The sequence below is a fragment of the Protopterus annectens genome, chromosome 2.part0 (assembly GCF_019279795.1).
Source record: "Protopterus annectens isolate FY-2018-M chromosome 2.part0, PAN1.0, whole genome shotgun sequence".
Taxonomy (NCBI): domain Eukaryota; kingdom Metazoa; phylum Chordata; order Ceratodontiformes; family Protopteridae; genus Protopterus; species Protopterus annectens.
In genome coordinates this window covers 572761356-572787796 of record NC_056728.1, presented here as the reverse complement: position 1 = coordinate 572787796, position 26441 = coordinate 572761356, and the positions used below count along the sequence as shown (strand labels likewise).

General features: G+C 43.5%; 1 protein-coding gene across 1 annotated transcript in view; it reads left to right on the top strand.

Annotated features, from left to right (window-relative positions):
* The window catches only part of TNKS (tankyrase), a 2150186-nt gene that overhangs the window by 1398187 nt on the left and 725558 nt on the right, over positions 1-26441 (top strand). The window contains exon 17 of the mRNA XM_044060937.1: positions 3372-3481. Within this exon, the coding sequence (XP_043916872.1) occupies positions 3372-3481 (110 nt within the window). The remainder of the gene's footprint in view (positions 1-3371; positions 3482-26441) is intronic.

Genomic DNA, 26441 nt, shown 5'->3' with positions numbered 1-26441 from the left:
AGAAAGTGTTAGTGGTTTGGTTTGGTATATCAGTAAGTAGGGAAAGACTCACTTTTACTTTCTTTGTCAGTAGGCATTGTGAACATGGCAATAGGACGTGTCATTTAACTTCTTTCTCAAAACAAAGCCCTTTCCATTGTAATGCCATTTTTTAAAACACCTTTCTTACATTTTCAGTTTTTAAACAATGACATAGGTAGGTATGCATTAATAGAAGAGAACCATAATAATATTTGTCATTATTTTCATGCATGATGCATATATGGTTTCTTTCAAACAACTAGGATTCACTCTAACATTATATAAATTATTCAGTTCCTACCTTCTTTTAAATCTCACTCATTCTCCTGGATGTTATTCTGCATGCATTGTTATAAATTCTATTTATATGCAATTTGCTCCTTCTGTTTTCTAGAGATGCCACCTCCAGTTCTTTTTTCTCCTTTGTAATATTCTTTACTTCAAGGACAGTTAGTTTAGAATTTAATTTCCATCTTTTAATAATTGCTTTTCTGGTAGCCAGTAGGATCTGAACATACTAAGTTTACTGCTGTATCCCAGTTCAAAAGAATCATTCCTTTAGCTCATTTGTTCCTCCAACACTTCTGACCGAGTTCTGTACAAGAAAAATTTTAAATCTGCCTACTCGTTAACACCCCCCCCCCCAATTACATCTATTCTTCCCATCATATCTCCAGAATTTGCAACGTAACTGGGGAAAAATTCTGGGAAGTCTGCTTGAGGTATAAAAATATCTATGCAGATACTTCCAAGCAAACATCTTAAACCTTCTGAACATTGTTGCATACTTGATAGACATACAGATGTCATCCTGTTGTTGCTTTGTAAATTGCCTTTCCATTCTTTTTTCCCAGCCATTTCTGAAGCTTCTTAGATTGATTCTTATGGTGTTCCTTGCCCCCCCCGAGAGTCAGACATCCCAAAACAGTAGGGTCCAGAAGAGTCCTCTGGATCTTCTTTGTAGATTTCCCCCATTTTTCTTAATCAGTTTCTACACAGAGCAAGACAAAGTAAGACCAATGGCATCCCCTCATAGTCCCCTTTTGGCTGACTCATGTAGGTTTCCCCTGCTTTTTCCTCCCATATTAGAGATACCGCTTATCTTCAGTCTGCTGTAATGCCTGTTATTTCACCCTTACCCAGATCTTCATTCCCTGAAAATAACTACATGTTTTTTCCACTTCCCGTTATGGCCAGTGACCCATCGTATCTAGTTTAGGTGCTTAAATCCGTATAGCCTCACAAAAGATAGCTACTACGAAAAATATTCATAACAAGTGGACACAGTTTATATTTGGGCAACTAATCTAGACATAGATCCATACAAAGATCATGTCCTCATCATGTTATGATTCATGGCTAATATCTTTAATCTGGGCTGTAGCTGTTCTGCAGTCAAAGTCTATTTAGCAGCAACCATTTCAGATTTTTACCAAGGAATCAGCTCATCATATCTGGCATCATTAAAAGTGAATAAGGTTTTTCTTCATGGTGCTTTTTGTGTGACCTCCCAATTAGAGAGCCAAACCCGGCTTGGAATCTAAATTTCATTGACACACGCTCTGTTTGAACTTATCAAGTTTGTGTCATGGAATACCCTTCTGTTGGTAATAGTCACTTCTACTAGAGCAGACTCTTAAATACTAGCCCCTTCTAGAGTAGTCCCTTAAATATAAGCCCTGTCTTTTAGAATTCATTATATAATTTTTCATAAAGGTAGGATGTCATTATGAAAAAGTCCAGACTTCATGCCAAATATAGGGACAACATTTAACCTCAAGCAGAACACCATTTTTTTCTGTTTTTCTTTCCCCAGTATTTTAACAAAGTAGCATTTTCTTTGCTCAGTACAGACTTGGGAAAAAAGTTTCCAAGGTCACTATGTCCAGGTAGCTGTTGGAATGTATTCTAAAATACAAACCATGCTTACCTAACAAACCCAAGACACATTCATCTAGAGAGATGGACATTTTTCTAGCCTTTTTCAGATATGATAGACTAGCTCTGCTGCTGCAGCATGGACTTAACTGCATACATTTGCAAGGCACCATATGCTGGATTTTGTCAAAGTTGAGATATGCCTTTGGTACTACCATTCTGAAGGGCATTCTGTATTGATACTGTCTAATAAGTTTAAACTGGGGACTTTGTCCTGTGGTTGAAGTAGATGGACTGGGTCATTAAGATAACAGAAGTCATGTACTTGCCATAACGTTAGATCTTTATGATACTGATCTGTCCACTTTAACAAACCCACCCACTCTCCCACCATCCTTTGTAATCTCCTCTGTGGAGAGACCTGTAGGATTTGACCATTGGCATTATTCCACAATGTTAGATTGCTATTATTACGAAGCATAACTGCAGGCTGAGGAATGACAGAGGGAAAAAGTGTTATAGGGTCAAGGTGAGGAGTTTTAGAGCCTGGAAAAGTGTTAAAAGTTGCCAAGAGGCTTTTGCTGGCTGCTTACCTGTTCCATGGTTGAAGTGGGTAGATGTGGATCATGAAGATCTAGAGTTATAGAAAGTGCATAACTTTTAATTATCATTAAGCAGCAGTAGGCTTATTATTCTTAGAGATGTCCCTTCTCCCAGTTTCTCTGTTATAGATTATTTCTTTCTCAGTTTAAATGGCTTCCTCCTCTACACATTGCTGTACTATTTCTGGTTGCATATTCCATATGGAATGCTTGTATCCTCTATACATTTGTCCTCAGATTGCTGTCTTGTAAGCAGGGCTGTGGGTTTAAACATTTTCATGGTTGATATGAGCCTACAGTTATGTGGAAGATTTTAACTAAAGTTAGTCTGAAAGCATGGCTGGAATATTTCAGTGAGCCAGTAATTTAATAATCTGAGCTGCCTGATTATATGGTGTTAGCATGTGTGTGTGTGTGTGTGTGTGTGTGTGTGTGTGTGTGTGTGTGTGTGTGTGTGTGTGGAGAGAAATGAGTGAGTAAAACTAGCATCTAAGCTGTAACCAATGTAACCATACAGGTTACACATTTTCAAAGCATCTAAAGCCATGCCATCCACAGAAGGGGCGGATAACAGCAGTTGCTTATTAGTTCAGAACATTTGTATCCTTTTATACCTGGCATGCTGTATATGCACTGACTCTGGGTTCTTGAAGGTCTTCTCATCCCTAGCATGGCTTTCACTTAGTTGGTAATGACCGTGTTGTGGTTAAGATCATATTAAAAAGACAATTTTCCATTCCAGTAATTAATTTCATAGTTAAGTCCCAGTTCTAGTTTTTCTTCACTGAATACAGTTATTTTAAGATAAACATTTAATTGTGTCTTTTGTGTACTGTAAAGCAGTTTAACAGCATGTTTTTATTTCCACAGCGGGCTACAATAATCTAGAAGTAGCAGAATACCTTCTTGAACATGGTGCAGATGTTAATGCTCAAGACAAAGGTGGTCTCATCCCTCTTCATAATGCAGCATCATATGGGGTAAGCACAAACTTCAGAGTACAAAAGTTTTAACTTTGAATGTGTACCATCATAGTTAAAGTGCATTTTAAAACGTGCTTTTTTCAAGCTGATTTCAACTTGTGTAGAATGTATGAAAGTAAAATGGAGAGAGTTGGGGACTGTATTTATAGTTAGCAAAATTTAAGAATGTAGGAAAGTACAACTTTTGCTGTAGGATCCGTCTCAGTATTTATTTAATGTTGTTTTCCGTGATGGGCAGCAGTGAGAGATGGAGCATCCAGCTCAAAAGTAGTTGCCTGTTCCATTTTGTCAGTGTGATCAAAGATCAGGAATTTTGTGTTTATTTCCTTCAATATCACCCTCTAAGAAATGGACAGTGATAATGACATTGTCTTCTTGTTCCTATCAAATGACGTTTATGTCAGAATGCCTTCTGAATTATAAAGTCCCAGTTTGGGTTACCCAGTGGTTCCTCTCTTCTTAAAAGAGGCTGAAACATTACTTAGGAATAGAAGAGCAACTGCTGCCATGGGGCATCCTTTCCCTGTAACATGTTCTAAAGGATACTGTTTTCCCAGCCTAAAAGCACCCAGATACCAAGAGCTCTGTAATTTTAAAGGGTACTTTCTGTACAAGGCCTTCAGTGACTAGTCCACTATGTTTTGTAGCTACACCAAGGGTGACATCTGTATCCTGTAATCTTCATAGACTTCACCATCCTAGAGTTTAACCACAATACTAGATAAAGACTATGGGAGTATGGATGGGTTTGCCAGACGATTTTTCTCTTGTGTGATGTTGAACCCAAGTCCTGTCAAGTGTCTTTCTCATCTCTTTCCTTTCCAGTCTTTCTTGGACCCCTGATGTCAGGGCGAGGTCGATGGAGAAAACTCCTAATATAATATTCTGATGTTCATCGTGTTTCACTGTTGCAGTCATTACTTTTGAGTTATTTGCTTGCAGTAGCCCTCAGTCGGCCTGATTAACAAAGTCTTGGATCCTGCGTCGGTTGCTGTCCCTTCTTCCATGACGTCAGGTCGTCCGGGGTATATAACATGCAGCCGACACCATTACATCAGTCTTTCTTGCCGTGTGGTGCCCGAAGCAGAAGCAGTTCGCAAGTGCTGGTCGTCCGACTCCTGAAATTTTCGTTTTTGAGTTTCAGAACCGAAGTCTTCAACTAAAGCTAAGTACCCTGTTGAGGAAACTTTTTCTTGCTCCTTACCGATGTCAGTAAAAGTTAATAATTGCATTACTTGTGGAAAGCAAATACCTCACAAAGATTTTCATTCGTACTGTATTCCTTGCCTAGGCCCTGACCACGACGTACCTTGCTGTCGGTTTTGTGCTTTATTTAATCAGCGCACTGTCAGTCGTTGGTATATTTTCACCTCTAAATATTTCGGTTCTCGGTTCAATTATTCAGAAATGTCATCGGTTAGCCATCCGACTACCGGGATTCCGAAAAAATGCAAAAATAAAGACAGAGACAGGCCGCCGAGGTCCAAAACTGCTGACGCTTCTCCTAAGCCAGTCGCCAGTTCGCCGGTACTCAGTGAGGCGCATTCACAGCCCCTGGTACCCGCTACTTCTGATTCGCAGGCCTCTACTGAGACCCATTCGGAGTCCGGCATGCCGTGAGATGCTTCAACTGTGGAACCTGCGGCTGGCTCTACCTTAGATGGGTCCGGAGCCGCTATGCAGGCACTAGCTTCTGAGGGTGTATTCAGGCCTACGGACTTGCATATTAAACCGACGCCTCCTTCTTCATTTAGGCCTAAATCTTGAACCATGCCTAAGAAACTGACGCCCAGGCTGTATGCTCAGGCCTCTATGCCTAAAAAACAAATGATAAGAATGGCTGAAGATAACCTCCCCCTTCTAAGAGACCTAGGACTGAAGTTGTTTATGAATCTTCTGACCAGGATTCTGATTTTTTTGATTCTTCTGATGATCTGGATTTGCCCTTATCTACTTATGAGGATTCTGATGCAGAGGACTCTATTCCCTCTGCTTCCCCTCCAGAGGATTTTTTTTTTTTGGTGAAACCTTACATAGTGTAAGGGAGCATTTCCACTGGGAAAGCCAGGATTTTTCTGATTCAAAAACGAGGCTTAGGGATTTCTTACTCCTGCCTCAGCATAGGCCTTTAACTATTCCTCCTGTACTAGACATTGTTGATGATGTCTTTTCAGAATCTAGTTTGGCCCCTGATTCTTTGCCTCCTGCTCCCAGAAAACCTGACAGATATTACAGGGTTCCTGATTCACACAAGTTCCTTTTTAAAAATCCTATTGTGGATCCAGAGACTATTTCACAGGGACCCAAGGACATTAAGGCTTCTACGGCTAAAAATCCTACCCCTTCTAATCGAGACTCCAGGGCGCTGAATAGATGGGGTACGAAGGTTTACACTTATGCAACCTTGGCCATTAGGGCTTTAAACTGCCAGTTTCATATGTTAAAGTATCAACATGTTATTGGATTGCTTAAACAGAAAATGATGTTGATTCCTGACTGTGCTGAAAATAAAGAATTACAGGATTTAATGCATTCTGCTGAACAGGCTGGAAAACATACTTTGCAATGTGGATTTGATTTATTAGAGGCCTCTTGCAGGGCTGCTGTTACTGGGTCTGTGCTCAGAAGGCATGCTTGGCTTAAGGAGCAATCTTTGCCTGATCGTGGTAAAGCTAAACTGTTGGATGCTCCCTTAAATCAGGACCACTTGTTTGGCAACAAGGTTGAGGAAGTTCTTAAAAAGATGAAAGATAAAGCTAAATCTATGAAAACTGTTAAAGATTTCTTTCAAGTTCAGCCTTCTAGAATTAGTAGGCACTGGTCCTCTAAGAATTGAATCATCTGGCTTTTGTTCAAGGGGTACTGACTTGTCTGGGGTACACCATAAATGAAAAAAAGTCACACCTGGTACCCTGTCAACAAATTATATTCCTGGGAGCAAGCTTGAATACAACTTCCCAGATGGCTTTCCTCACGCCAGAGAAACGGATTCATTTGACAACCTACTTCAAACAAGTGGTCACAAAAACCCAGTTATCTGCAACGCAAATACTGCAAGCCTTGGGGTTCATGGCCTCCTGCATTCTTATAATTCCATATGCAAGGCTGCGTATGAGGAAACTGCAATGGTATCTCAAAAGCTTATGGTGTCAACATTCACAGGATCTAGAAGCAATGATTCCTATCATACCTTGCCTACACCTAGAGTTCCTTTGGTGGGCAGAGGCCTGCCACCAAAACAGGGGACTACCATTCACACTACCCCTTGCCGCCCAAACCTTAACAACAGACGCATCAGACTATGCATGGGGGGCTCACCTGGCAGGGAAGTGCATTCAGGGCAAATGGAACCCATGTCAAATACACCTGCACATAAATCAAAAGGAAATGTTAGCTGTACAGAATGCTCTGACAGCCTTCAAGGACCACATTCTTCCAGGACAACTAATGGTAAAGACGGACAACACCACTGTCATGTGGTACATAAACAAGCAGGGGGGTACACACTCTTACCCCCTCTACAGACTAACCATGGCATTGTGGAACACAGCCTTGAGCTACCAAGTGAATCTACAAGCTCAATTCCTGCCAGGAAAACTAAATGCACTGGCAGATGGACTAAGCAGAAACCTCATGAACCCACATGAGTGGAAACTGGAACCAAGGATTTTCAACAAGTTGACAAGCAAATGGGGGAGCCCAGATATAGACCTGTTTGCCTTCCACCAGAACCATCAATTGGACAAATGTTGCACAAGGATTCCCCACAAACTAGCTCGGAAAGTGGATGCTCTATCCTTCAGCTGGAAAAACCTATCAGCTTATGCCTTTCCTCCTCTGCCAATGCTCTCCAAGGTACTACTAAAGATCAAACAGCACAAGCCAAGGACGATTTTAATTGCACCAGACTGGCCACACCACCACTGGTACCCCCTCTTGCGCAGTGTGTCATGCTTGGCCCCATGGCACCTGCCTCAGACTCCTTCCCTGTTGTCTCAGCAGGAGAACCAGATTCTGCAACCTCAGCTGCAAACCCTGAACCTAGCAGCCTGGCTAATTACCTAATCTCTCCTTTACCATCCCTCAGTAAATCAGTGATGGATATCATTTTAGAGGCAAGGAGGCCTAGTACTAGAAAATCTTTTGCTGCAAAATGGAAAAGATTTTGTGCTTGGAACCAATCTCAAAGGATGAGCGCAGCAGTGCCCAATTTACAACAGATTCTACAATATTTGACTGAGATGCTTCATAAGGGCTTGTCCTTTTCTTCCATCAAAATTCATGCCTCAGCCATTTCAGCTCATTATAGCACAGAGCCTCCCCTCTTCTCTCACCCACTGCTCCAGCAGTTCCTCAGAGGGGCCAAAAATTTAAGGCCACCCAGGAGAGCTCCAACTACAGCCTGGGACCTTAACTTTGTCTTGGAGAAACTCACTCTTCCTCCTTTCGAGCCAGCTGCTACTGCAGATTTTAAATTCCTTTCCTGGAAAACAGCTTTCCTTTTAGCAATCACTTCAGCAAGAAGGGTATCTGAATTACAGGCTCTTATGGCAGTGGAGCCTTTCATAGTCTTTCATGCGGAGAGGGTGTCCCTCAGAACCAATCCCTCCTTCATGCCCAAGGTGGTATTCAGTGTGGCTCTTAATCAGTCCATTCATTTGCCTACCTTCTTTCCTAACCCACAGAACAAAGGGGAATGGATACTGCACTCCTTAGATGTGCACAGACAACTTAGATTCTACGTAGACAGGACTATACCTCAAAGGAAATCTGAACAACTGCTGGAGGCATTTGCTGCAGGGACAGAGGGGAAAGCTATTTCAAAGCAAACCATTTCAAAATGGATAGGCCACTGCATTCATTTGTGCTATAAGCACCATGGAAAACCTATCCCACAGGGCATCAGACCCCATTCAACCAGGGCTGCATCTACCTCTGCAACCTTTCTCAGGGGTGTCCCTACAAGGGACATCTTAGAAGCTGTTACCTGGAGTTCTGTACATACTTTCACCAAGCATTATCTTTTGCCATTTTTCTCTAAATCAGAGCTGGTTGTGCCACTGCAGTCTTGCAGGGCCTTATAGCTGGCCCTAATTCTGTTTAAATTCCTCCTCCCAACCTTAGCTTTAGGAATCTACCCAAATGTAATGACTGCAACAGTGAAACACGAAGAACATAGTACAGTTGTGTACACTTACCATAAATGTAGATGTTCGAGTGTATTCACTGTTGCAGTCCTGGTTACCCTCCCTCCAGCCCCCTTTCTTCTTTTGGGTATACCTCTACTCTCACTTACTGTGCTCAAAAAGCTTTTTGGTGTATTTGCTTTTTTATTGGATGTATATCCTTGTATTTCTAGATTTAATTGCTTCCCATTGGGGGGGGCACCTGACATCTAGGGCAAGAAAAACTGATGTAATGGTGTCTGCTGCATGTTTTATACCCCTGACGACCCAACGTCATGGAAGAAGGGACAGCAACCGATGCAGGACCCAAGACTTTGTTAATCAGGCCGACTGAGGGCTACTGGAAGCAGATGACCCAAATGTATTGACTGCAACAGTGAATACAAGTCGAACATCTACATTTATGGTAAGTGTACACAACTGTACTTTATATTGCAGGTAATAGATAACATACTGTACTTTGACTGCACTGGGAGACTGACCAGGGAAGCAGGTAACCATACATGTTTGTGCTTAGTGAAATGTTTGAGGCACGCCTGTTTCCATGAAGCACTTTGCCAGGCTATCAGTGCAATCAGAGTGAAATCAGAAGATTCCAACAGTGTTTTGGAAGATAGAATATCTTTCATTTGTTGGAAAGCAGTTTCTGCTTCTGTTCCAGTTGAGTTTTGTGAGCATCTCTACCATAGTAAAAGAGAGGGCATGCAGCTGTAGCAAATGTGCGGTGAAATATTTGTAATATTGATCAGCCTCAAAAAGACTCTAACCTGTTTTTTAGTATGTGGTACTTCTGCTTTTCCTTCTGGGAGTTGATGATTCCCCTTCCTGTTATGTAGCTAAAGATGTCCTTCCATATCACTGTTGCAGTATTCTTTACAACAGGGATCCCTGCCAAGGGCAATCCGATGTTAGGCCAGTATACCAAAGCCTTTTGGTTGTAAAGGATTCACTGTACATCACTTGTATGTTCCCTGCACACGGCGTAGGGCATAAAGATGCCATCCAGGCATACTATCCTCAGAACTTCTTTGTCGCCATTCTGGATGCCATCTTTGATCGTTTGTCTGAACGCCAGTTCATCTGCTGGTTCTGCAGCTTTCAGATAAGTACCCCACTGGGGTTTTTGATTTTATTTACCTTACATTTGCTTCATAATCTAGTTGTTGGGATTGATGTGGTAATTCATGGGAACTAGGTTTTTCCCAAAGGCAATGACACATTTTTTGGCATTAAGCTTAAGGCCACGGTTCGGACACCAGTTGTCAGTCTCTGTGAGAACTTTCTGTAGGATGTCAACATCACTTGGGGAGTTAGTAATAGCTCCCAACTTGCAATCGTCTGCAAACTTTGTCAGTCAGAGTCCCTTCGTGTTGGCCTGGACTTCAGAGAAGTAGATACCAAACAGGAGACGACCCAGGACCGAACCCTGTGGGACTCCACTAGTGACTGGTCGGCAGTCTGACTTGGAGTCAACTACTTTCACATTGTGGGTTCTATCTGTGAGCCACTTTACAACCCACCTAGTGATATAGGGGTTGATGCCTCGCTTAGTGAGTTTTTCTATGATTCCTGAGTGGGGAGTGGTATCAAAAGCCTTGGCCAGATCAAGGTAGGCTGCATAAACCACCTTACCTTCATCCACGGCTCTGGTGACTGACTCAAAGTAGTCAACCAAGTTGAGCAGGCATGATCTACCCCTCACAAAACCAAACTGTGTAGGATCCAGAGTTTGGAGATTCCCTATATCCTTGTTTATTAGGTCCATGATGATGCATTCCATAGCTTTGCGTATCATACTCGTCAGGCTAATGGGGCAATAGTTCCCAAGGTCTGTAGTCACTCCTCCTTTGTGGAGAGGGATGACTGTAGCAGTGCGCCATTCAACAGGGACAAAGCCTGAGATGAGGCTGTGATTGAACAGGGCACACAGGTGAGGTGCCATTTCATTCTGTAGTTCATGTAGAACACAGCCAGGGATATTGTCAGGTCCCATAGAAGCTGTATTCTTGGCCTTGGACAGTGCTGTTTTAACCTATGCAGCAATAATACTGAATGCCTGGCAATCTACTGGTATTGTGATTGGTCATTTGGGAGGGGAGGGGTAAAGTTGGCACTGAATCTGTGGGCTAGTATATTGGCAATATCTGTTGGCTTGGTATAGGAAGTACCACTGTGCAGTACCTCAGAGCAAATCTGAGTATTGCAGTGGAGATTTTTTACATAACTATAGAAGGCCTTGTGGTTGTCTTTACTATCTGCTGCAATTCTGTTTTCATAGCTAGCTTTAGAGGATTTGATGAGGGATCTCAACTTTTTGTTGAGGCAGATAAGGGAGTTTTTCCAGTCTTGGGACTTTGCCATATTCCACATCAGTTTCCTCCTTTTGTTGTATAGTTTGTTTATGGCAGGGGACCGCCAGATTGGCTTCCTTTTTTTGGAGGAGAGCATCTTGGTTCTATTGGGTGTGGGGCTGTGTTCGTACAGTACATTGGTGTATGATTCAGTGGTCATGCAATTATTCTCCGTTTGCATGGGTGCCATGAAGTTAGCCACCTCTGTTTTTAGGAGCCCAAAGTTAGCTTTGGAGAAGTTTTTCATGGTGGTTACCTTTGCAAGGGGGGTGGATTTCCAAGGTGATTAGCTTGTGGTCTGATCTAACCAGGGAGGAGTTGACTATTGGTGTAGAGCAACGGTCTCCCATGTTTGTAATGACTAGGTCAAGGTTGTTGCTACCTCTAGTGGGGGTAAGAACGAGCTGGTCCAGGGCATTTGAATTAATGAATTCCAGGAAACGTTGGGCAAGTGCATGGATACATGAGTAGTTTTCCAGTTATTGGAGGGCTAGTTGAAGTTTCCCAGTATGAGAGTGTTAGGTTGTACCCTAATATTCTCCAGGGTGCTTAGGAATGTGGAGTGTGAGTCTTGGGACATGGTTCGGGACCTGTTGCATGCTGTGATTTGAATTGCTGTCTTACCCAATATTAGCTGTGCCTGAAGTTTCTCCGATGCGTTATGTTGGGCTACCAGTCTGGAGGTGTGCGCATCCTTTATGAATATGGAAACACCACCTCCTTTAGAGCTTCGGTCCAAATTCTGGGGCCGAAAAGGTGTGGAATGAGTTGTAGTCTGGTAGTGCAGGGGTGCTTTCTGCTGCCATGAACCAGGTCTCTGTTACAGTACAAATGTCAATGTTCTCCATTTTAAGGAGTGCTTCGAGCAAGTGCATTTTGAGATTTGGACTTCTAGCGTTGAGCAGCATGACCCTCAGATTGCATTTGTTTATAGCTGTTATGGTGGTAATTTGGTCTTTGGAACACCACCTAAAAAAAGGCACTATAGAGGTGGCAAGGGCTTTGGCCAGTATTCGGAAGCCCAGAGGTGACAGATGCAGGCCATCCCTGGCAAAGCATTGAGGTCTGTCAATTATGTCATCCCAGGCAGAAAGATACTGGATCCCCTTAGAATGACACCAGAAAATTAGCCAGTTGTTGAAATCAGTCATTTTCTGCTTGTACTGTGGTATCATTCTGGGTGATGGTAGGATGCTGCTAAGGGCTAGGGTCATACCCACCTGGGCTGCATAATCCGAGAGCTCCTCCTGGTCTCTTTTCATGTAGTCCAGGGAGGTACGCCTCAGGTCATTTACACCCACATGTACAATGACAGAGTCATATTTGTACCTGTTGTTTAAGGACCCGAGTGTGTGCGTTATGTGGTGGATCCTGGCGCCTGACAGGCAGCTGACTGTTACTATCTCCTTATTCAACCTAGTGAGTGGGACATCAGTGTGCCTCACTATCGAGTCACCTCTGACTAGTATGGTGGGCATGCTGTTTTGCCTTAGGGGCTTTGGTTGAGTGGCACACTGTTTAGGAGAGTTAAGTGCCTTGTGATTAGTGTTGTGTTTTGGTGGTCGAGTGTGTTTCTGCCTTGGAGGTCTCTGCTGTTAAATTTTTATTGAGAGCCTCCGTGAAGGTGGGTGTGTGGTTTGTGTTTTTATGTGAAGGCAGTGTATAGGTTCATAGGTTCATAGGTTCATACTAGGCTATCTGCCCTAGGGCATTTATAAGCCTAGCCAGAATGTGTTTGGCTTTCGCCACCCATTTTAAATTTATTTTGCTATGCCCTTTTTCGAGGTTAGTATACTGTGCCTCTGTCTAACAGTGACACAGAAGTGATACCCGGGGTAAACCTACGATCTCCCATCCACTCATCAAGATTCCTCTTGAAGAGAGTCAATGAGGGACTCTGCCTAACCTGGACTGGGATTTTATTCCAGAGTGAAGGGAGCCTCCGGCTTATGAATCTGTCCCTCCAGCATGTCCTATTTATTTCAGTGCTGAGGTTCAAGTCTCGAGCGTAGCTCGATGGGATTTGGATTTTCTGAGGTGCAGCATGTCCATTAATTCCGGGTTGGACATGGCTTTATACGTCAGGCACAGATCACCTCTGAACAGGCGGTATGCCACTGAGTAGAGCTGGAGTTTCTTTAACCGGGCAGCATATGGCATCTGTTTGAGCCCTTTGATCCTCTTGGTGAGGTACTTTTGGGGTCTTTCCAGTTGCTGCAGGTGTCTGGTAAGGTACATCCCAAAAGGGGCATTGTACTCAATTATGGGCCTGATGAGGGATGAGTAAAGAGGCACGATGGCGTCCCTGATCTAGATGTGAATCCCTTCATGATTAGGTGGGCTATATAAAATGTTTTTCTAACCACTTTGGACACGTGGTTGTCAAATGAGAGATTGCTATCAACTTGGGTCCCCAGGTCCCTAATTACTTCTTCTGTACTTAATGGATTACCACCTATGTGGTAATTTGTGGGCACTTTGTTTTTGCCAAAGGGGATGACTATACACTTTTTGGCATTTAGCTTGAGGCCATGGCTCTGGCACCAGTTATCTGTTTCTATGAGGCCCTTTTGGAGGATGCTTGTGTCGACTGGAGAGTCGATTATGGTGCCCAGTTTGCAGTCATCTGCGAACTTGGTCAGCCACAGTCCTTCCGTGTTGGCCTGTACCGCCGAGAAATATATACCGAACAAGAGAGGTCCCAGGACTGAGCCTTGTGGGACACCACTTGTAACTGGTTTGGAGTCTGACATGGCTCCAGCAATTCTAACCATGTGGGTTCTGTCCTTGAGCCAATTTGCAATCCATCTAGTGACATAGGGATTTATATTTAAGCTGGTGAGCTTATCTATAATGCCCGAGTGGGGTATTGTATCGAAGGCTTTTGCAAGGTCCAGGTAGGCTGTGTGGACCACCTTCCCCTCGTCAATGGCCTTGGTGACAGTTTCAAAGAAATCAACCAGGTTTAAGAGGCAGGATCTGCCCTTAACAAAGCCGAACTGGGTAGGATCCAGTGTTTGTAGGTCCCCAATATCTTTATTTATGAGGTCCATGATGATCCTTTCCATAGCTTTGCAGACCAAGCTAGTCAGGCTTATGGGGCGATAGTTTCCAGGATCTGTTGAGGCACCACCTTTATGGAGAGGGACCACTGTTGCTGTACGCCACTCTTTGGGCACATATCCTGTAGTAAAGCTGAGATTGAACAGTAGTTTTATGTTTGGGTTTAGCTCTTCTTGGAGTTCATGTAGGACGCAGCCCGGGACACCGTCTGGTCCCATTGATGCTTTGTTTTTTGCTTTGGAGAGGGCGGCTCTTACCTGAGCATCTGAGATGTCAGGGGGGCAGCACTCTGCTGGGATAGATATTTGCCCTTTGGTGGGGAGGGAGTTTGCTGAACCTGTCAGCTAGGATGTTGGCAGTGTCTGTGGGTTCGTGTATTTTTGTCATTTTGGACTAATTCTGAGCATATCTGGGAATTACCACCCAGGTTCCTAACATAACTAAAGAAAGCCTTGTGATTATCCTTAGTGTCCTGTGCAATTTTTCTCTCGAAGCTGGCCTTAGACAATTGTATGTGTGCCCGTAGTTTTTTGCTAATACTAATCAGTGATGCCTTCCCTTTTTGGGATTTTGCTCTATCATTTAGTAGCTTCCTCCTTCTATTGTATAGTTTGTTTATGGCTGGGGTCCACCAGACAGGACGTCTGCCTTTGGAGGATTGGCTCTTGGTTTTATTTGGGATCGCATGATCCATGCATTCCTGTAGGTGTTCATAGAATGCGTTTATAAAGGATTCTGCGGTCTGGGCCGTATTTTCCACAGGCCCGGGGGCTTTGAAGGATTTGAGGAGCGTGAAATTTGCTTTAGAGAATTTTTTCACTGTGGTTTTCTGGGCAGGGGGTGGGATCGGGATGTGACTATCCAGTGAGATTAGTTTATGGTCTGATCTTACCAGTGAGGGATACACTTCTGGTCTGGAGCATAGAGTCCCCATGTTGGTGATGATCAGGTCCAGTATGTTTTCCCCTCTTGTGGGAGTGGTAACAAATTGTTCCATAGCATTTGAGTTTATAAATTCTAGGAACCTTTGGGCTAGGATGTTGGAGCTAGAGTAATGCTCCCAGTCTATGTTTGGGTAGTTGAAGTCGCCCAATATAATGGTGTTTGGAGAGACCTTCATATTTTCCAGTGTTCTCAGGAAGGCCGAGTGGGGTTCCTGGGTTTGGGAGGGTGGTCTGTAGCAGGCTATAAACTGGAAGGCAGTTTTACCCACTGTTAGTTGCACATGGATAGTCTCTGATGCTTCGTGCTTTGCCACCAACCTGGAGGTGTAGGTATCTTTGATGAATATCGATACTCCCCCTCCTTTTGTGGTTCGGTCCAAGTTTTGGGACCGAAAAGCATGGTATGAGGTATAACCTGGTAGTGCTGGGGTGCTCTCGGGAGCCCTGAACCAGGTTTCTGTTACTGCACAGATATCGACATTCTCCATGCTAAGGAGAGTTTCGAGCGTGTGCATCTTGAGGTTTAGACTTCTGGCGTTGAGTAGCATTACTCTTAGTTTCTTATCCCTTGTGATACCTATGGAGATGGGTTTGTCTTTTGAGCCTTGCCTAAAAAAGGCACTATGGGGGTAGCAAGAGCCTTTGCCAATATCCGAAAGCCCAGGGGTGACAGGTGCAAGCCGTCCCTAGTGAAGCATCGTGGCTTGTCGAGCATATCATCCCAAGCTGACAGGCATTGGATCCCCTTTGAATGACACCAGTACTTAAGCCAATTGTTGAAATTGATCATCTTGTCTTCATATTGTGGCATCATTCTTGGTGATGTTCTGGAAGGCTATGTGTTCCATGTGGTGTGGTGCAAGTGTTGACCTCTTTTTGACCAGCTCTTCCAGTCTTGGCTGGAGAGTGCGTGGCTTCCAATTTGGATATATAAGTGCATCTCTCGCAAGTCTGAGTGTTGGGAGGTAAGAGGAGAGGGTTGCTTATGTACATGAGGCAGTTGCTACATTGCCTCAGGGTGCCCAAGTTCATCAGGTTAATATGAGAAAGCACAGGGAACTGAACTTTAGACATGCCTGGAAGGATGGACATTAATAATAAGTACTGGAGATGTTTCCTTATAGAATGTTTAATGCTGGTAGCACCTTTACAATAATTGCTACAATAAGTCTGGTAAAGTGCTAGACTAATAAGCTAGTAAAAGTGCAGGAGAGGAGAGAACTAGCAGATCTCAGGGAAAAATTGAAGAGCAGACTTTGGCACCGCTCAGAAGCTTACAAACAGTCCTGGATACAGCAAATCTGTATCTGGACTAGACTGGTTACAGGAAAGGCAGGAAACAAGCGCAAACTCGGGCTTTTAAACCACAAAGTTGAAAGAGATGGAAAAACTGCCCAAACGGCCAAAAAAACTACAATTTCTGGGCCAGAAACCACTCCTCTTGTAGATAGGCTACCTAGTGCTTACCACTCCCACTGATAAGCTAGAAGGCTTCCCTCCCAACACAGAAAAACTTGGGGGGGGGGGGGGGCTCAGAAACTTACATACAGTCCTAGATAAGCAAATCTGTATCTGGACTGGACTAGTTACAGGAAAGATGGGAAAAGTGCAAACACAGGCTTTTAAACCAGAGGTTTTCCTCAAGTTTTAGTTGGGGAAGTAGTCCCGGCTACAATTATTGAGTGCCGTCAGGTGTCAGAGCCTCCAAAATTTCTCAAGGCTGATGTTCCACTCCAAAAGAAGCAGAAAACTAAATATTTTACCTGCTCTCAAAGATCCTCGGAGTAAATGGCAGAACTCCACTCAAGGCTTGTTTAATGCCCTTATGGCTCTCAAGCCTCCACAGGGTGTTTCTCTTCCTGCTCCCTTCGGTCTTCTATCCCTCTTAAGAGGCCTAAGGAACCGGATTCTTCTGAGAACGATGCTGCTTATTCTGATGAAGTGTCCCTAACGTACTCCTCCCAGATTCCTTCACCATTTGACTATGGTTCTGAGGAAGAAGAGTCTAACAGTCCTGACTCTCTTTTTTAGGAGATTTAATTTGGTGATACTGTTTCCAAAATGATGGAATTTTTCATATGGGACTGTGCTCAAGTGCCTGATGTTCAGTAGAGGTACTATGAGGTTTTGGAAATGGATTCTCCTAGGCCCTTTGCTGTTCCTCCAGTTCTTGATGCCTTGCTGGATGCTTTTTCTACTTCTCAGGCTACTGATTCTCAACCCCCTGCTCCCCCAAAAAACTGATAGGTTTTATAAAGTGCCTGAGGACTGGAAGTTTCTATATAAGTGTCTCTCTGCTGACTCTTCTGTAGTGTCTGTGGCTTCTAATAAGCCTTCCAAATTGTTGCCTTCTACTAAATTGCTGCCTTCTGATAAGGATAGCAGAACCATGGAGAAACTGGGTAAGAAGGTGTATACTTCTGCTACCCTGGCATTCAGAGCTGTTAACTATCACACATACGTGACTAGATACATTTTGGCTCTTCTCTGTCAAGCTATTTCTGATCTCCCTAATTCTGTGGGGAAGGCCTCTGCTCTTGCTTTGCTTGGGATGTCCTCCCAGGTAGCTCGTCATTCCATTAAATGCAGGTGTGATGCAGCTGATACCTTATCTAGAGGTGCTGCTTTTGGATCTGTTTGGAGGAGATATTCCTGGCTCATATTTCAGCGTTTACCTGAAGATATCGAGGTTAAACTGGTGGATGCTCCACTGGATAATAAACATTTGGTTGGTGCTGCTGCTGCAAAGTTAAGTCACTGCAAGAAAAGGAAAACGCCCTACAGGAGTTGAAACATATTTTTGTTTCCCCTGTGCCCAAGTTTCAGAGGAACTATCCTAATAAGTCTGCTTTTGTACATAGACAGTCCCAATCTCCCCCCAGACTTAAAAAGGGTAGTAGAAGGGCTTCTCCCTGCTAAGACTACCCACACTCCTCCTACTCAGAAGACTCTTTTTCCTAAAAAAAACAGGTGCTGTTTGACTAGCCTGTTTTCAGAGGCATTCCTCTTTTTCCACTTCTTTCCCTGTCCCTTTCTATTTTGGTAAAAATTACCCAAGACTCCTGGGATCTTTCCATAATTCGCCATGGTTATTACATGGTTTGGAAGTCTCTCCCCCCTTTTTGGGTATTCCTTAGCCTCCTCGGGAACATTTGCCTTTTTTTCCAGAGGTTTTTCAAGGCTTGCTGGCTCAAGGAACTATTCAAGAGGGTCTTTTTTTTCTCTCCAGACTGTTCTTGGTCCCCAGGAAAGAAGACACCTTGAGACCCATCCTGGATCTTTCTCAGCTATACAATTTTTTGAAGGTACCTTCCATTTGGATGCTCTATCCCTTCAAACCTTGTTTCTTTTGCTACTTCCTCAGGCTTTTCTAGTTTCCCTGGATCTCAAGGATGCTTATCTGCACATTCCTATTCATCCCCTTTTCAGGAAGCTTTTAAATTTCTCTGCTGCTTCCTGGTATTTTCATTTCTCTGGTTTGCCCTTAGGCCTTTCTACTGCCAAGGGTTTTCACCAAATACCTTGCTCCCGTGATTGCTTTCTGCAGGCTAAGGGGGATACAAGTCTTTCCCTATCTGGACGACCTGCTTTTTCAGGCCTCCTCTCAAGACGTCTTACTTCAGAATCTACACTTTACCATTTCTATCTCACAAAGCCCTGGGGTTTACAGTAAATTTCCAGACGTCATTCCTGACTCCTTATCAGGATCATGTTTTTTCTGGGTTGCAGGATCCAGACTGTTCCAATGCTGACATCCTTGCCTCCTCCCACGCCCTTAACTCTCATTGATTTTTTTCAATCTCTTCTACCTCTGGCTTCAGTAACAACCAGAGAATTTCTGATGGGTGTGGGTTACATGGCATCTACGATTCCTATGTTTCTTCTAGTTAAGGTCCACGTGAGAAAGCTTCAGTGGTTTCTAAAGTCAGTTTGGCTTCAACATTCTCATCCTTTAGATTTACTAGTCCCTCTACTTCCATGCTTCAAGCTGGAACTTCAGTGGTAGATTCATCAGTTGTCCCTAAACCCCAGGGCTTCCTTTTCAACCTCCAATTCCCTGTCAGTAACTTTTCACGGATGCCTTGGAAGTGGGATGGGGGACCTCCTTCGACCCTCTGAAGTTACAGGGCCTCCTTCGACAAAGAAAAACCACATCATTATCAAAGAGATGAGAGCTGTTCTGCTGGCTGCTCAGGCTTTTCATTCTCTTTCTTCCAGGGCGTGCCAAGATTTACACAGACAGTACCACAGTGATGTGGTATGTCAAAAAGCAAGGAGAGACGAGGTCTAGCCCTTCATGTTTGGGAGCAAGCTATCCAGTATCAGGTGACCCTTCAGGTAGTTTACATGCTCTCAAATCTGAGCATAGTGGCTGATTCTGTGAGCAGGTCCATAACGGTGTCCCACGAGTGGATGCTTCACAGGGATGTATTTCTGAACATTGTTCACCAGTGGGGTACTCCTCAAGTAGATCTGTTTGCCTTCCCCTATGAACAGACAGCTTCCTCTATTTTGTGCCAGGGTCCCATGCCCTATGGTCTGGAAGGTGGACAACCCTGTCTTTTTTCTTGTAGGGAAGCTGAATCAGCAGACTCAAAAGAAGCCTGAGTCAATTTGGTACTTCCCTTCCTCTCATTCTGAAAACAGGATGCTCCCAAGTCTTGCTAGTGACTTCCCTTTGGGCCAGACAGCATTGTTTCCCTGTTCTTCTGCATCCTGCCAAGGGCAATCATCACAAGTTACCTCACAGGGTGTTTCTAATCACACGAGACAATGGATCTGTCATCCATCTCCATCTGTCCACACTTTAAATGACAATGTGGGTGATAGGGTTTTGATCCCTTACAGACCTGTTTTTTTTCTGAGGACATACAACGGGTATTGCAGGGGGCCCGGAAACCCACTACTAAGATACCTTACTTATCGAAATGGAAGAGATTTTCTGTTTGGCGTCTTTCTCATAATCTGGATCACTTACTAGGGATGTTCCTTTGGTTATTTCTCATTTGTGTGAATTGCCCCAGTGCTGGGTTGGCCTATTCTTCTTTTAAGGCCCACTTATCAGCTATCTCTGCTTGTCAGCCTTTGTCTCCCCCTCTGGTGTCTAGATTTGAGGCCAAACAGTTTCTTAAAGGTGTCCCTTCACATTAGGCCTCCCAAGAAGCCTGCCCCTCCTTCCTGGGACCTTAATTTTGTTTTAGAGAAATTGACTCGGGCGCCTTTTGAGCCTGCTGTTTCAGCTTCCTTACAGGATTGTTCTTGGAAAAACTGTTCTTCTTTTAGCCCTTACTTTGGCTAGATGGGTGTCTAAGCTGCAAGTCCTTATGGCTCTTTCTCATGTTTTAGTTTTCCATAAGGACATGGTGTCCCTTCATACTAATTCTCCTTTTCTTCCCAAGGTGGTTAATGAGTTGTCTCTTAATCAGTCTATTAATTTGCCCACTTTTTTCCATTCTCTGCAGTCTGCTAGTGAGAAGGTTTTGCACACCTTGGATTTGCATAGACAACTCTGGTATTATTTGAATAAGACTAAAGCTTTTGGTAAATCAGACCAACTTTTTGTTTCTTTTCATCCTATGTCTTTAGGTTTGGCTGTTTCCAAGCAAACCATTTCTTCTTGGATATCTAAAGCCAATTATTTTGCTAGTCTTTTCATGAGGAGCCTTTCTTTTTGTGTTAAGACTTATTCTAGTATAGCTGTGGCTTCTTCTGGTGCTTTTCTCAAGGGTTTGGATACTAATTCTATCCTTGAGGCAGCAGCCTGGAGTTCTGTGCATACATTTACTAAGCACTGTAAGTTGTATGTGATTTCTAGGGTCAGAGCTGGCTTTGTCAGGGCCATTCTCCATGATTTCTTAGTTGGCTGTGCTTAGCTCTTCCTCCTCCCAGTCGTCTTCTGAGCTTTTGCATTCTCCCTATTGTAAAGAATACTGTAACGGTGATATGGAAGGACATAGTACAGTTGTGTAAAATCTTAACAGTAGAGATCCTTCTCTTAACTGTTTCAGTATTCGCTTCCTCCCTCCTCCTCCTGGTCCTTTTTCCTTCTGGATATGTTTATCTGTTTTTATCCTTGGATTGTCGTTTCTTTTGGGGTTTTTCAATTCTGAGGATGGTACGTCGGGACATCAGCTTTATGTCCTACACCATTCGCAGGGAGCATACGTGTGATGTATAGTGTACCTTTTATAACAAAAAGGCTTTGGTATACTGGCCAGACGTTGGGCTGCCCTTAGTAGCCATTCCCTGTTGTAAAGAATACTGCAACAATGAAGAGAAGGACATCTACTGTTAATGTAATATTTTTGCATAACTGTACCTTTTTTTTTTTTACCTTCACTGTAATGATTTTACTTCTAGGAGTATTTACTCTCAGCCTTGCCTGCTTTAAGGAGCTTAATACATCCTGCACTTTGGGTTAGGTACTAATTCCCCATTATACAATTTCATCATCCTAAATATGCAGCACCATAAAGGGTGTGAGCTTAAAGACCCTGTCCTTCAACTTTTGGAAGGTAGCTGGAGTGCCATGGAGGCTGAAGAGGAGGATCAAAAAGGCAGTTTTGTCTTTAACTTTCTTGGTCAGCAGAATCTGTTAGTAGCCTTTTAAGCCCAGCGCAGTTAAAAACCTAGCTTTCTCTAGCCATTCAACTAAGTCCTCTTCTGTAGGCATTGGACAACTGTAAAAACATAGAAATACCGTTTAACTTCATAGAGTCATTGCAGAACCTGTTAGTTCCTTCTGCTTTTGGAGCTAAAACTGTGGGGCTGCATCTTTTATACTTGTATTCTTGTTTAACTATAAAGTGTTAAAGTCTCGAAACATGGCTGGGGTATTTCATTGCATTACTAACATAGTAAACTGAGCAACCTGCTTACATGGTGTTGGCTGTTCTTTAAATAGATGCAGTTGAAACCTGCAAACTGCAGGCTCAGTGGAATGTAAAGAGGATTACAAGCTGTGTGTTTCACACACACACATTCAGGGGTCCTGTAGAGTTTAAGTTTAGTTAATCCATTCACTCGGATTGTTTTTTTTTTATGTTGCTCGATTAGATTAGTGCTAACGAGCACCTCCAGGAAGATTTCTTTAACGTACATCAGGAACTCAGTTTTTTGGGTTTTGGCAGTGTGTTGTCTTATTGTGCATTGGGTATGGAAAGTATTCATCCCTCCTTGTCAGGGTTCCTAGCACTGGCAGGTAGAGTTACTGATTTTGCCTCCTCTTCAGGTCATCAAAATATTGATGTACTACATTTGGTCAAGCCTTCTATAACCTATCTTTCTGACTTTAAATTTGTAACACTTAGCTTTTATGTAACCTCTTACGGTGTCTGACATTTTGATAAGAACTTGTCCTTGGAGGGGATTAAGACTTTTACCTGGTCCCTGACCTGAAACTCTATTCCTTACATTCCTGTTGTATGTCCACTGTTAGTCAATCGGTGCCCTTTCCATATGCACTCGGACTATGGGCATTGCTCCCTCTAATCTGTCGAGTGAATGGGATCTGAATGGGATTTTTTCTTCTTCCCATATCTCCTTGGCAACGTGTAGTAGTCTCTGGGGAAGATTTTTGTACCTGTCCAAATAGACTGTAATGTAGGAGTTGGTTCTAATTCTTTTCCTTCTCTATGACTTTTCATGATATATGGATTCTAGGGTCTTATTGAAATTATCCATCAGTCCATCGGTGGTATACTAAGATTATGAGTTGTTTCACTTCAAAACATTGACATAGGTTATGCATTATTTTGTACTAAATGGTGTTCCTGACCATTAAATATTTATTTTGGTATTCCCACAGTAGAAGCATTTTCCTTGCTATAGTCTTAGCATTAGATGTTCTTCGTGTTTCACTGTTGCAGTCATCACACTTGCGTTATCCTGCCAGAGGTAGCCCTCAATTGGCCTGAATACCAGAGGCTTAATATTTCTGCGTCAGTTGCTGTCGCTCCTGGACTGACGTCAAGTCGTCAGTGGTATAAAATCAGGCAGCCGACACCATTACATCAGTCTTTCTTGCCGAGAAGCCCAAAGCAGAAGCAGTTCCCACGAGTGCTGGTGGGCCCGCTACCTGTGTTTTCATTTCCGAGTTGAAGTTGAAGTCTTCTAAAGCTAAGTACCCCATTGGGGATCCTTTTTTCTTGCTCTAACTGATGTCAGAAAAAGTTAACAATTGTATTGCCTGTGGAAAGCAAATACCACACCAAGACTTCCGTTCTTACTATGTCACCTGTTTAGGCCCAGACCACGATGTCCCTCGCTGTCGCTGTTGTGCTTTGTTCAATGCCAGAACTATACATCGTCGGACCCTTATTGTAGCTAAATATTTTCACTCTCAGTCCTTGTATTCTGATATGGCTTCGGTAAGCCATCCGACTACCGATCTTCTGAAAAAACGTATGGATAAACACAAAGACAGACCGCACAGGTCCAAAACTGCCGAAGATACTTCCGTTAAGCTAGTCGTCAGTTCTCCGGTCCTCAGTGAGGTGCTTTCGCAGCCACTGATGCCTGCTTCTGTGGATTTGCAGGCCGCTCCTGAGACTCGTTCAGAGTCACAGTATGCCGTGAGACTCTTCTTCGACTAAGGATCCTGTGGATATTTCTACCTTGGATGGGTCCGGAGCCGCTGAGCAGGCACTGGCTTCCGAGGAAGTTCTTCGCACTACCGATACTTTACACAAACCGACGACATCTTTCGCGTCTTTAGTTCTTTTTAAAACTGCCGAGTTCCTAAGGCCCAGGGTAGAACTACGCCTAAAAAAACAACAACCCAAGCTCAAGCACCTTCATCCATGCCTCAATCTCAAATGCTTAAAATGGCAGAAGACCTTATTTTGCTTATTAGGGAAAGCCAGGCTACCCCTTCCAAAAGAAAAAGTGACTTGTCCCCAGTAGTTTTATCTGAACAGGAGTCCGATGACTCTGAGGTTTCTGAATATGAAAACATGCAACCCCTCTGTACTATGAGGATTCTGATGTAGAGGAATCCATTCCTTCTGCCTCTCCTCCCGAGGATTTTTCATTTGGTGAAACCAAACATACTTTAAGGGAGCATTTCCAATAGGAATGGCAGGACTATCCTCAGTCAAAAAAGAGACTTAGGGAATTCTTAGATTTACCGCAGCACAGACCTTTAGCCATTCCTCTTATCCTGGATGATGTTTTTATGGAATCCAGTTTGACTCCTGACACCCTTCCTTCTGCTCCCAGGAAACCTGATGGGTACTACAGAGTCCCTGACTCTCACAAATTCCTTTTCAAAAATCCTACTGCTGACCCAGAGGTCATCTCCTAAGGACATAAAGGAATTAAAGCAACCTCAGCTAAGAATCCCACCCCCTCAGACAGGGATTCCCGAGCTTTAGACAGATGGGGTAAAAAAGTATACACCTCTGCAAATCTTGCTATTAGAGCACTAAATTGTCAATTTCACATGCTGAAATATCAGCAGCATACCGTGAAACTCCTCAAACAAAAAATATCTTCCTTTCCTGCTTGTGCAGAAAATAAAGAATTACAAGAGCTTATGCATTCTGCAAGCAAGTTACTAAGCACACCTTGCAATGTGGCTTTAACGTTCTAGAAGCATCTTGCAGGGCAGCAGTCACTGGTTCTGTCCTTAGAAGGCATGCTTGGCTAAAGGAACAGACCTTGCCAGGCCATGTCAAATCAAAATTATTGGACGCACCATTGAACAAAAGACAGTTTGTTTGACACCAAGGTAGAAGAGGTCTTAAAAAAGATGGAAGAAAAAGCTAAATTTATGCAGACAGTTAAAGACTTTTTACAGGTCCAGCCTTTGAGGTTCAGTAGGTATTGCCCCTCCAAGCACTGGTCCTTTCTGGCCCACTCCAGGCCAGCTCAGCCAAGACCCAGGGGAAGCAGACCCCCCCCCCCCCACCCAGACAGCAGTCCCAGGGAATGCAGAGATCTAAGCAGTGGAGTTCCTCCTCTTCAGAAACAGGGAGTGCTAAGCCACCCCCTTATGATAAGAACTCACAATGACTTTACACCTCCGCCCCACCTGCTTGTGCCCCTAGGAGGAAAGCTCTCCTTCCATGCAAACAACTGGGCCTCTATTACCAACAACCGATGGGTCCTCAACATAGTGTCCCAGGGATACAAATTTTATTTTCACACTCTGCCAACCCCAAAAGGGTTCCCATATCTTCCTCCAAACCAGTGGGCAGAGACCAAAAAGCAAGTCTTTTCCCTGCTCTCCATGAGGGCAATACAGCATGTTCCTGCAGACCGATAGGCCAAGGTGTCTATTCCAGACTCTTCCTGGTACCCAGAAAAGAGGGCACCTGGTGCCCAATCCTCGATCTGTCCATTCTAAACACCTTACTGGTGATACCAAAATTCAAAATGCTCACTCTCCAACAGCTTCTTCCTATGCTTTCCAAGGATGCTTGGTTAGCCACCCTAGACCTAAAAGAAGCCTACCTACATATCCCAATCAAGGAATCTTGCAGGAAATACCTACGTTTCAGGGCAGGATCTATACACTTTCAGTTCTCTGTGCTTCCCTTTGGCTTATCCACTGCTCCCAGTTTTCACAAAATGCTTGGCTCCAGCCATTGCTTTTTGCAAATAAAGAAATATTCAGATTTACCCCTACTTAGATGATTGCCTGATTCAGGCAGACAGTCAGGAAAAGCTGTTACAGCACCTGACCTTTGCAAAGGACCTACTGACCTCCCTGGGGTATGCTATCAACGAAAAGAAATCAAAACTAGTCCCCACACAAAAAATTGTATTCTTGGGAGCAAGCCTGGACACAGCATCCCAGATGGCATTCCTTATTCCAGAAAAACGAGCCTAACTGACAGGCTACTTCTCTCTACTAGCCACCAGAACCCATTTATCCGCAAGGAAAATCCTGCAAGTTCTAGGGTTCATGGCCTCCTTCATTCTACTCATTCCATATGCCAGACTGCATATGAGGAAACCAGACACCAATAAAACAAAAATCCAGCAATAGTAACTGAGAATCAGGCACTGAAACCCCAGTGAACAGACAGAGAATGCACACGTAGTCCACAGATAATCCACTGAATTTATTATGTACTTCCACGACCAAATAAAAAAATGTAAAACCAAAAGCCATAAAACTGAGTCAACATATAAAACTGAGTCAACGTACGTAGAGCACTTTTCATCCGGATCTTATCTGGACTTCTTCAGACAAACAGTTCCATACCCAGCGGTAGAATTCAAATAGTTACAAAATCAAAAAATTGACCAATCATACCCAGCTCCGTACTTAACTAGCTCTTAAAGAAATAACCTTAATATTACAAGCAAGCATCAAACCTACATTGTCAATTGCTATATAGCTTACACATTATGTTGTTTGAACTTCTCTGCCTAGCTTGTTGCAAATCAACAGGAGTAGCGTCAA